The 12,378-nt window shown below is 35.7% G+C and overlaps 1 protein-coding gene across 5 annotated transcripts; it reads right to left on the reverse strand.

Annotated features, from left to right (window-relative positions):
* Positions 1 to 1,147: 1,147 nt before the first annotated feature.
* LOC18434858 (importin subunit beta-1) lies at positions 1,148 to 9,171 on the reverse strand. Of its 5 annotated transcripts, none has more exons than XM_006844921.4 (3): positions 8,878 to 9,171; positions 3,388 to 5,818; positions 1,148 to 2,738 (listed from the first exon to the last, which is right to left on the reverse strand). In XM_006844921.4, the coding sequence occupies exons 2-3, from the start codon at positions 5,814 to 5,816 to the stop codon at positions 2,540 to 2,542; spliced, it is 2,628 nt and encodes an 875-aa protein (XP_006844984.1). In that variant the 5' UTR covers positions 5,817 to 5,818; positions 8,878 to 9,171; the 3' UTR covers positions 1,148 to 2,539. The 5 variants fall into 5 exon arrangements, with proteins under 5 accessions (XP_006844984.1, XP_020523222.1, XP_020523221.1 ...); XM_020667563.2 differs by having other exon boundaries at positions 8,927 to 9,057; XM_020667562.2 differs by having other exon boundaries at positions 8,833 to 8,897.
* Between the last annotated feature and the right edge of the window lie 3,207 nt (positions 9,172 to 12,378).

A 12,378-nucleotide genomic window follows, 5' to 3' on the forward strand; every position in this document is an offset into this window, starting at 1 on the left:
ACACGTTGAGTCTGAGATAGAATGGAGGCCACATCATATATAAGAGTTGTGGCTGAGGCATGAGATCAGATTTTGAAACTTCGGTCCCAGCATAGTGTTTTAAAACCTTGTATTCCGAATTGGGAAGCGCCAATTGATATCCGAAATAAAAAATTGGTTGAAACCTTCAAAGAAAATATAAAAAAAATGTGCGGCTTGTATAGAGCCGAGGCTCTAAACAATTAAATTAAAACCCACCTACAAATAATGTCAAGAAATATAGTTTCAATACTCGAAAGTGTTGATAAAAAATTTGTTGAAACCAAACTAGTTCAAAGAAAATAAAAAAGAGGGTGCAATTTGTATAGAGCCGAGGCTATAAACAATTAAATTAGAGCCCACCTTCAAATAATGTCGAAAAATATGGTTTCAAAACTAGAAAGTGTTATGATAACCTTAAATTATATTTACATCTTTAGTTATAAAATTTAAAGCTTCAAAAATAGTGTAGATCAAACATATCTATGAAAACTTAAAAATATCGAAAATTGACGTCCAAAATACGTTACAAGATGCACTATTTTCAAAACTTGAACTCTATTTTTTATGATATTTGAACATCAAAACAACCTCTTCTAGTAAAAGTTTTGAGGTAAGCTCTAATTTGATTGTTTAGAGCCTAGGCTCCATATAAACTTTTCCTAAAAAAGAAGCCTCATCTTTCTTTCCTTTTTTAGGCTTATTTAATTTTCTTAGGCCCCCAAATTCCCCCCTGTAAACCCCTATTTTATTTTCTTTTTAAATTTTTAATAAATTCCTAGATTATTGATATAGACCAGTACTTGGATGAACAATCCACCCGCCGATCCAGGCTTTATATGTCATATACAAATGTATAGAAACAAAAAAGAGATCGTACCCATGTGCAATAAGCAAAAACCCACATCAGCTTCATTATGTCAAACCCAATTTAAATTCCATACAAATGTATCAATATAAGTTTTATAATAAATACTCCCAACAACAAATGCCATAAAACCATATCAAAAGCCTCATTTGCCCCTTTATCTTTTATTACAATGCTCAATCTTTTGGGAGCATTTTCTCCAATCCTTTTTCAAAATTTTCTCCAAATATCACAAAAGAGAGCCTACTGAGAGTGATCCAGTTAGCAACAAACAAATGACCATTAGTTGAATCTTCCATAATAACAGACAGCAAACAATAAAATTGCAAATCACCTTAAACTTTGTATCCTAATGTCACAAGGCCACACGGATAATGAAAGAAAATAACAAATTCACTGAAGGGAAAAGAAAATTTGACACTGAAGCATCTTAGAATCTGGAAAACATCCAGATCAGAAAACTTGAGGCCAATAATCCTCAACACATCACTAAAACAACAGCACAAGAAAAAGAACACCAGCAATTATATAAACAAAATGGTGGAAACCAAGTATAAACAAAAAATGACATGGAAAAAGATAAATTTACCATGAACTTCTGAGTAAGTCATGATTGAACCAAAGCTCAACGAAATGCTCATATATGTTGAAACGAAAATCTGCATCCCTCTGTTCAATCACCTGACAATTTCTTAATTTCCACCCAAAAATGGATGCTCAAGAACCAGTACTTTTTTGTCATCGTAGCCTGCCTTTAGGAGTTCTAGGGTGTAGCTGGAGAGAGAGAGAGAAAGAGAGAGGCGAAGAAGAAGAAGCAGAAGAAGACGACATAGAGAGATTAGCAGAAGCATGGACTTCATGTGCAGAGCCTCTTGATCAAATCCAAAACCAATAACTGTGAACAGAGATAAGATTATGGACCTTTGTCCTCAAATACACTTTTGGATAAAACATAACCCGATAACTGAGAAAGAGATGGAGATTAGGAGAGGATGCATGACTGTTCATTAAATCCTCTTGAACAAACCCCAATTCCAATACCAAGCACCAGATCCTCTTGACCAAAATCCAGATCCAAACTGATAAAGAAAGGCTAAATGATTAGAAGAAGCACGAGCTTCATCCAAATGACCAAAACCCAACTCCAATAAGTGGGGAAGAGAGTAAAGGTCGGGAGAGGCACAAGCTTCATTCTCACATCAACTTCACCAAAACCCAACTCCAATAACTTAGGAAGAGAGTATAACCGATGGTTTCATACACAGATCCTCTTGACCAAAACCCAACTACAATATCTTACGGAGAGTATTAATATCAGCATTGCACGAGCTTCATTCCCATATCGTCTTGACGAAAGCCCAACTTCAATAAATGAGGAAGAGCGTGAAGATCAACCACGGGCTTCATACCCAGATCCTCTTGACCAAAACCCAACACCAATAACCAACAAAGTGGAAAGAAGATTAGCAGAGGGGTGGAATTCGTACCCAGATCCTCTTGACCAAAACCCAAATCCAAAATCTGAAGACCCATCAACCATTAGTAGAACTGACAAACAGTTTTCATAAGATAGAATCTTCGAGAACAGCTGGCATTCCCATATGGTGTAAATTATGAACACATATATACACATCCATCTTTTGAACCCCTGCTTTAACCTGAAACAACTCTGTTAATAGTGTGTTGTACCCACTCAGCAGTTTCTTTGATCTGAGGATCATCAGAAGACAGGCACTCGTCCACAAAATCTTTGTAAAACACAGATTGGCGCAACAATGGAACAGCACTAGAATCCAATGTATCCACTAGGTCGCCGAGAACTCCAACAGCAGCTTTGGTGACCAGATCCTCCCTGGCGTTTCACAAAAGAAGCGTAATTAGAATAAAACATGTCAAGGTAAATATAGAAGCAAAAGAACAATGAAGCTTATTATTTAAAAAGAATGATCGACGCAAATTTTTCTTTTTCTTCAAAGAACAATTCGGGGACATTATTTCCGGTGTATGAGCATTGAATTAATGTTTTGGCAATTTTTTCATTTAAAATCTAATTAGTTGATAAGCTTTTAAGACTAAATTTCCAATTTTCCATCAAAATTCCAACATTCCTTTTCAATCAAAAAAACATATTGAAGATTGATTTGGTGGTGCAAAATACAAAACTTCAGACTCTCCACCTGGCCATAACCATTTCAAGAATGGACTTGCGAAATTTCATTTCTTTCCACGAAAAACCTTCTTATAGTTCACAATTATGCAGAATGCTAGTTTCAGCCACTTTTTGGTAACACCCAATAATACAACAAGAAGCCATAGCTCATTGAATAGTGTCATATGTACAAAAAAGTTTCTTGAAAAGTGGGTGCAAAAATTAGCGCCTTGACTGTTTAATATAGTAAAGTTAACCATCGAAATAAAGAAAGAAAGAAAGACTTAAATAAAGTCAATCATTTAATATCTAGAATGAAATTACAGTGAAAGGAGAGAACAGAGAGACGCACATGTCCTTTATTTGATAAATGCTCTCCAAGAACTGAAGAATGTAAGGAGAATAAGGTGTCATCAGCCCAGTCTTGGACGAATTCTTAAAACCTTGAAAAATCCCTGAGTAAGCTTCCAATATCCCATTTCTCAATTGGCTAGTATACTCGATCATCTCATCATCAACACTTGTGGCCTGAGCTGTTAGCTCTGCTGCACTTTGGAGCATGGGCATAGCATAGATCAGATATTTCTCAAAACTCTCGCCTATGGCCAAAGCAATATCTCCAAAGCACGAAAAGATAGGTGGTTTCACAGATCGGTGCAATTGGTTGCTCGACAAAGCCTTAAGAAGCTGCATCATAATGCCATCACAATATAGAAGGATCTTATCATCAAGGGCACGACAAATATCACCCACTACCCCCACAGTAATGGCACACACCTGATATTCTTCGAAATTCTGAAGACCTATCTCCAAATAACGATAAAAATCAGGCATATATTTTAAGAACTCTTGGCCAATAGCATATGCCAATGCACCTATTGCAAGCATGGCCTCCTCATGGACAGTGGCATTTCGGCAGGCAAAAACCCTAAAGAAAAGATTCATCAAGTGATTGGCATGCTGCATAAAGCCATATTTTGTAGATTCTGAAGCCCCCAACTTCTGCACTATGACTTGCAGGCAACCACAAAGTAGGCCTTGAAGCTCGTTTTGTTTTTCTCTCTCTTCTGAAGATAACTTTGGGGTATCAAGCGTTGAGCTCAGCTCGAACATCAAGACTGGGACCAGTTGCATGACTAATGGGGCTGCTTCCTCAGTCGAGCATCTCACCACCTCATTCAATGTCTCATAAGCCGAGGTCCTAAGCCTAGAGTCATTGGCATCATCCCTATGAGCAACTACAAGAAGAGCCTGAACAATATTCTCAAAATAGGGTAACAAAGGGGAAGAAGCACTTCCCCCATCCTCATAACCTTGTGCAAGAAAGTAGAGGGCACCACAGCTCTTTTCAGCGACATTGGGGACATCTTTCATGCCCTCAATCAAAACCGAAAGAATGTGGTGGATGTTCACTTCAGTTATAATTGCGGTACCAATGTTGGGTCCATGCAAAAACTCAAAAATCCTCCCTAATGTCCATGCTGTGGTATCCTTGACATGATTATTAACGTCTTTCATGGCATTAAGTATGAAATTTAGGGCAACATTAACAAGGGGAGCTAGCTTATCTGGCGACGGTCCCTCCAATATAGAACCAAAGGCATAAGTAGCAGCCTCTCTCTGTCTCCAATCTGGTTTCGCTATGTTTTGCTCAACAAAGGGCATGACTAAAGGGACAATGTCATCACCTACGGTTCGAGCAACCAAGCCCAAGCAAGTTCCACCTGCCATTGCCAGATTCCAAGCCCCTTCATCCTGGTCCTGATCCTCCTCTTGCTTCAAGAGTGTCTCTAAAAGCATGGGAACCAAAGTTGGGAGAGCTTGCTTGATAAAGTAAAAGCAAGGAAGATCAGAATCCCCACTAAAATCTCCCCCATAATCCTCCTGAATTTCAATCTCCTCATCACATATTGAGCTCCAAAATTCAATGGCTTGCAGTGCAACTTGCTCTTCATCTTCTCTCACAGCCTTCACTGTTATGGGTAGCAATGCATTCTGCATGTATGGAGAGAGTTTATCATAATATAAAGAAGAGATAGAAACCAAGCACTCAAAGGCTGCCTGCCTCGTCTTTATCTCAGTGGATTGTGTCGCCTCACAAACAACTCTAATAATATAGTCTCTCTCCATGTTGTTCTCAAAGTTGGAGTGAGCAAATCCCAAAGCATTATATAAAGCACGTGTAGCAGCAAGCTTCACTTCGTTATTCTTTTCAATGTTCATTCCTTGGACAACAGCTGTAAGAATAGAATTAATTTGATCCTGAGCAATAACATCAGAGGATACTTCTTCACATAAGTAACCAAGTGTTTCTAAAGTTGCCTGCTTAAGGTGGGTAGGTGCTTGGACTTGTGGGCTTCCCATATTTAACAACAGGGTACTTATAAGTTCAGGCCATTGATTTTGGGGTAATTCAATTGTGGCTACCTTGGCTACTACTTGCGAAGAGGTAGAGCGTGCATCAGCAATTGGGGAAGAAAGCGTTTGAAGCAAGCACACTTTGATCTGATCCTTCACTGATTTATCAATTGATAACCATCTTCTTGCTAGTTCTGCCTTTCTAATATGGTCTTTGGCATCAAGAGCATTTTTTAGCATTAGACCAGCAAGCTTACGACTCTCTATGGGTTTATCATTGTTAGCTAGCTCTGCAGAGAGGGAGATAAGAAACGATTGTAGGTTGGTCTGTAGAAACTGATTCAACGTTTCTTCCGCTTGTTTCCTCAGTGTACCATCCACAGATTGGGCATTTAAAAGGATTTGTGTTACTTCCAAAGCCATTTCTACATGAAAAACAAGGGAAACAATTTCAATTTCTCCAAAAAAAATCATTTTTTTTAATATTTTTTGCAAAAATATTGAACACAGAGTATAGCAAATACAAGAACATGGATACAATCATAAGTCTGATATGGATATCATAAACCATGAAGCATGCTATAGTTGATACGAATGTTGTACTAGTGAAAAAAAGGGGAAATGAAAGCATAGAAAAAAGAGCGTGACAGAGATGCAACTGAGAAAAACCATGATATATTCAGACAATGCAGTGAGTGGAAAGCATAACTTCCAAATCACAACAAACAAAGTGAACATATTGATGCTTAATTATTCTAAACGAAAATTCCATCAAATGAAAATAAGAAAATGATAAAATGAACAATGAAAAGATTCAATAACAATTGATGCAGGGAGAAAATAACAACCAGAATAATTTAAAAAAATAATTAAAAAAACAAAAACAATGGTTGAGAGAATATACCCTCTCTCAAGGTCTGCAAAGGAATCCACCCCAACGAGAGAATACATCATCTCTCAGGGTCTACAAAGAATATACCGATTCAAAAAGCAGACCGCCCAGCGCCTAGGCGGTCCAGAAGGCCTGGGCGCATTGCCTAGGCCTAGGCGGGCGCCCAGTGCCCAGTTTTAAAGTTGTCGCCTAGGCGGTACGGAACCCGCTTCGGCAGGCGCCCAATGCCCAGTTTGAAGTTCATTTGAAACCTAAAACTTATTGGAGCCCATTTTGGAGAGAGAAATCTTAGTTTTTGGTGATTTTTTTAGGATCGAAGGGTTTCTCAAACTTGACAAAAATTGATCAAAACATCACCCATTGATATTAGATTTAATTTTTGATGTATTATAAATCTATTGAGTTTTTTTAGAAGATTTTGAGTCCTTAGAAGCATCTTTGAGGTGGAAGGTTGAAGATTGAGCAATCAAACTCAAAGTAAGTGCCCTAAATACCTAATTTTAATTTTTTTATACTATATATCATTTTTTTATTCAAATGGGCATCTTTTTTGGATTCAACTGGGCCGCCCTGGTTCTGGGCGCCCGCCTAGGCGCTGGGCCCAGGCCGCCTAGGACCCGCCTAGCGTTTCTTATTCAAATGGGCATCTCTTTTGGATTCGACTGGGCCGCCCAGGTTCTGGGCGCCCGCCTAAGCGCTGGGCCCAGGCCGCCTAGGACCCTCCTCGCGTTTCAGCGTAGGCGCTGAAGCAGTAAGTGCCCTAAATACCTAATTTTTATTTTTTATAATTTATATCATTTTTTTATTCAAATGGGCATCTTTTTTGGATTTGACTGGGCCCGCCCAGATTCTGGGCGCCCGCCTAGCGTTTCAACCTAGGCGCTGAGCGCAGAAGTGCCCTAAATACCTAATTTTTATTTTTTATATTTTATATCATTTTTTTATTCAAATGGGCATCTTTTTTGGATTCGACTGGCCCGTCCAGGTTCTAGACGCCCGCCTAGGCGCTAGGCCCAAGCCGCCTAGGACCCGCCTAGCGTTTCAACCTAGGCGCTGGGCGACCTGGACCCCAGGCCGCTTAGGACCCACATAGCGCTTTTTGAAACACTGACCCTCTCTCAGGGTCTACAAGGAGTCCACCCCAAAACGATCTTTTCACAAGATAAGATTATTCAATTCTCATTCTTCGATCATTCTCGAATGTATTTAGAATGAGGGACCTCTTCCCTTTAAATACACTTTCTTCTCTGTCTCACGTACCATCCCTACTTTCTCTCTTTCTAACTTCCACATTAGAGTAAAAGATAACTACCACTTAGTACTTCCTAAACGAATAGATCTTTACATTATTTATATGTTATTCCCTAAACTAAAAAGATGGACCTTCGCAAAACAAATCACGCACCCAACTAGGTGCTCTTAACTTATCTCTTCCTATCCCTAATTAAAAATAAAAAATAAATAAACCCCAATTTTTATTTGGATCAACAACCCAAAAGCATTTCAAACATGCTAATCTTCCAAGAACTTAACTAGCAGATTTCAATACTCCAAAAATTATACATAAAAATCATGATTAGAATTAAGGAGCTATAGACATGGTACAAAACTACTTCAAAACTTCAAAGAAATTGGGGAAGGAAAATTCTATCTCACTTCAGCCATAGGAATTCGATCACTAACAAAATTAACAAATTAAACTGAAGTTTCAAATGCTAAAATCACCAACTTTCCCAGCACACATAATTTAAGAAAAAAGGGAAGCATGTAGAATCCAGTAAATATAATTAGACAATAAAGTGAACCTCATAGCATTAAAATAAAAAAAATAACACCGACCAAATAAATGAAGAAACGTTTAATGAACGACATTTTCATCTTGTAATTATGATGAATGACATTTTATGATCATAGGATACATCAATGGGTACTAGTTAGTACAAAACGTACTTAACTCTAACGTCAAAATTTTAACCTTAAAAAACCAAATACATAGAAATCCAAAACAGCACAACTTAAGCCAAATAAACCGAACGAAGTTACCAACCCCCAGAAATCATAAATCCAAATCTAAATCAATTTTTCCAACACTAAACCTCATATAAATCCAAATCATGCTTCGTTTCTCCAATTAATTGAAATTATTCAACAAACAGAAAACCCCATCTTTGAAAACAATCAAGACTAACATTCACTTTGTTTTAATATTGTCTCTAACAAGTTTTTCACATTCAAAATTCACAGGTTACTACGAAAATCTCAGTTTAACCTATTATTCCTTGAAAAGAAAGAGAAAATACAAAAATTAATTCAACGAAATCGATTTTTCGTCCAATCAACAGAGACCATAATCAAAGCTAATAACCATTGAGAGAGAGAGAGAGAGAGAGAGAGAGAGAGCGAGAGAGAGAAACACATAGCAAGTAAACATGATGAAAAGGAAATTACGAGAATGAATTGTCCTCATATTACCACAAACAATGAACCACCAACTAAGTACAAAAAGCAGAGACTGTGAATTTGGGCAACTAAACTGAAAGAGAGAACCTTTTCATCAGAAAAAGCATAACTAATTTCAGAAAAAGTTCCAACCTTCTTTATTAGTGAGAGCATACGAATGGTTGAGATCAGGGGTTTTTACCCGCGGGAAAGTGAACAGAGAGGAACAAAATCAGTTTTAAACCCTAAAAATAGAACGGGAGTACGCTGTAAAGTGGGATTCTCTACATCTCTCTCCTCCCTCTCTCTATAGGATTGATACTTTTTTCCTCTTTTTCTCTCTCTAGGATCCTTTTATTAATGAAGGCTCGGGTCGGCTGAAAGAGGCTTTTTTTCCAAAATGACTAAATTCCCCCAACTTAGTAAGTTTCTTCCTTCATGTAAAGATAACGGAATATAAAACAGAAAACGGAGGAGAAGAAATGGGAAGAGAAAAAGATATTTTTGAAATGAAAAATTGTTTCATGCGGGCTGGACCGCATTTTTGGTTCAGAAAGTGTAAAGCATTTATTTTTTTAAGATGGATACAAGTAGATGTTCAATCTGAACCCAAATGTTTTTTTATTAGAATTATTATTTTTATTTTTATTTTTAAAAATTTAACAGTCCAAATGTTTTTTTACAAGAATTATTATTTTTATTTTTATTTTTAAAGTTTTATTTATTTTTTCATTTTCATGATCTCCATATTAGAGGCTGCATATCTTTAAAAATTAAGTCTTAAAATCCATCTCAAAAATAGATTTGTTAAGAGGCCTGTATTTCTACATATGCGGGCTTAGCCGTATAGAAAACGGGTCAAAAAAAGGATTTTTTTAAAGGGTGTGGTTTGTTTAGATCCGAGGCTCTAAACAATCAAAATAAAGCACACCTTGAAATAATGTCAAAAAATGTGGTTTCAATATTGGAAATCTTTGTGATAGTTTAAAATAAATTTTTTCATCTTTAATTATAAAATTTAAAGCTTAAAAAATAATGTAGATCAAGAGATCTATGAAAGCTTGAAAATTAATGGTCCAAAAATATGTTACAAGTTGCATTGTTTCTAAAACTTAAAATCCATTTTTTTTTTCCTCATGTCCCATGCATCTTGATCTCGAGAGAATCAATTTGAAGATATTTGGGCATCAAAATAACCTCTTTTAGTGAAATTTTTGAAGTGGGCTCTAATTTGATTGTTTAGAACCTCGGCTCTATATAAATTTTTGTCCTTTCTAAAATATTATTTTGATCTAGGTTTATCATGTCGAAAATCAGGGGATAAATGGTAATAGCATTTTCTAAAAAATGATTGCAGTTTTTTTTGAGAAATTCACTGAAATATCCTTTAAATTTACTGTCATTAAAAAATCTCCCTAAAAATCTTAATATTACATTCATATACCCTTTTTTGTATTTTTTTTTTTTTTTCAAAATGCCGTAACTTCAGCTTTTGGAAGTTTTCTACCTCTCTCTGTTGCTAAACTCCAGAAAGAACTTCAGATTTTCAAAATTCAGATATTTTCTCTGTTTTTTTTGGTGTGCAATAATCAATAAAAATTCGGATTATGAAAAATCTGTAGGTTTATTTAGCAGTCAAAAAACACCAAGAAAAAAACTTTGGGGATCTTCAAACCACGTAGTCTTTTCTGTTGATGCACACCCAAAAAAAAAATCAATATTTTTTTCTATTGATAAACTCTAGAAAAAACTTTGAATTTTTAAAATCTAAAGTTTTTTCTGGATCTGTTTTGTTGTGTTTCAACACAAAGCTTCAGATTTTCAGACTGTAATGCATTTTTGGGCCTCGAACGCCCCTAAGGCAAGGGTCAGCCTTTGAAAACTTAGAATTTAGAACTTCGGGTCACCAAAATTTTAAAACTTCTGATCATCAAAATTCGAAGTACGGACAATCTCATCATGTTTTTAGAAAAGCAAGAAAAACTTAGTTTCCTTCAGCATTTTCTCTGTTTATTTGCGGGATCGTTTATATATGTCAAAGCTGGGAAAGAATATTCATATGGGTAGAGTACAAGTAGCTATTTGCTGGAGCATTTATATATGCCAAAAGCTCTTGAAAATGGTATTTATATGGGTAGTACTAGAAAAGCTGGGAAGTAGTATGGATAGTACCAGTACCTATTGTGATCACGATGTCTTCGGTCTAATCAAAATTAGTCTGATTCTGTATTCAACCACTCGAACAGGATTTTAAAAAATAATAAAATAATAAATAATAAAATAATAAATCATAAAATAATAATTTAAAACTTTAAAACATATGAACAAATTTTCAACTTTATTAAGTTGGTCAAACCGATCAAATCCAACTAAACCAACTAGCCAACACTCATCAAATAGGTTTGACAAATTTCAGCCAAATTTCAGTTTTGCTCTTGAGTAAATCAACTCAGGCATTGGTCGACGATCTAACAGGTCATATAATGGCCTATCTGATACAATTTCAATAACTATTCTAGTAGCCTAGTAAGAGACAATTCGACAGTATATTAAAAAATGTTAACCTTTGATTTTGGTTTCTAAAATAATTGAGATATTACTTGGATGATGATTTGGTTTCAAAAACTGACGCAGAAAGAAAAAAAAAAAAAAAATATTATTATTATTATTATTTTGAGTTTATCTTTTAACTTTAAGAGGTGCGCACGATTTTGTTCGTGCGTGAGTTGATATTGATTGATTTGGGTTAATTAATTATTGATTGATTTGGGTTAGTTAGTTTGGAATATAAATAGATAAGGCTAAATTAGATGAGGTAGTTTAGGAGTATAAATAAGATAAGGTTGGATTTAAAGGGGGTTTATCTTCTCAACAACATGGGTTAAAAAGCGGGATAGAAGCAAATATTTGGTACATGATTTTAAGATAAATAAATAGAGAAGAAGAGATAAAATAAGAAAAGTATAGAGATAGTTTTTTTTGTTGATATTTATCTTATTTTTATGGAGATTTCTTTCATTGTAAAAAAAAAAAGATGAGTTAATAAAATTTAGTCTGGTGAAGAGATTTTTGGGGTGGATTCCCTTGCAGATTTTGAGAGATGGTATATTCTCTCAACATTATCTTTTTATTTTTATGGTATTATTATTTCTTTGCATCATCAATCTGCATTAAAAACTAGATCAACAAATGAGAGTTTCTAATTTCCGGGGCCAATTTTCCCATCCTCTAATCTTCCAAGACTCCCAATTCCTCAAGAAATTATCAAACTCTATTTATTATTAAATGTCTTAGGATTCTCATATCCTGCCTAACCACAGCTTTAGGAAATTCCAAAGAACATTCCTTGAAAGAATGTATCGATCATGTATTCAATGATTGTTCGATGAAATTATTAGTTAGCTGGTATTCGTTGTACCTATTCAATATTTTAAGATGTTATTTGCGATATGTTGCTTTTGATTTTATCCTCTCAATATTTTAACTTTGTTCTTATTCCTCCGGATCAATGGTTGAAGCCCATGTGCAACGAACCCACTAAATAGAGGCCATCAATTTTGAAAATTAACATCCTCTTCCAGGCGTTCCCTGTAGCCCTATTATTGTATTACCATACACATGGTGTGCACGGTATCGCATACGGTCGATAGACTG

The sequence above is a fragment of the Amborella trichopoda genome, chromosome 1 (genome assembly GCF_054954075.1).
Source record: "Amborella trichopoda isolate Santa Cruz 75 chromosome 1, AtrichopodaSantaCruz75HAP2 v2.0, whole genome shotgun sequence".
Classification (NCBI taxonomy): Eukaryota; Viridiplantae; Streptophyta; class Magnoliopsida; order Amborellales; family Amborellaceae; genus Amborella; species Amborella trichopoda.

What these genes read in the sequence shown, in the direction of transcription:
- LOC18434858 (XM_020667564.2), bottom strand. An exon ending in ATTTATCAAATAAAGGACAT is followed by an intron (nt 2,739 to 3,387) that starts GTGCGTCTCTCT and finishes GTGAAACGCCAG; the next exon opens with GGAGGATCTGGTCACCAAAG.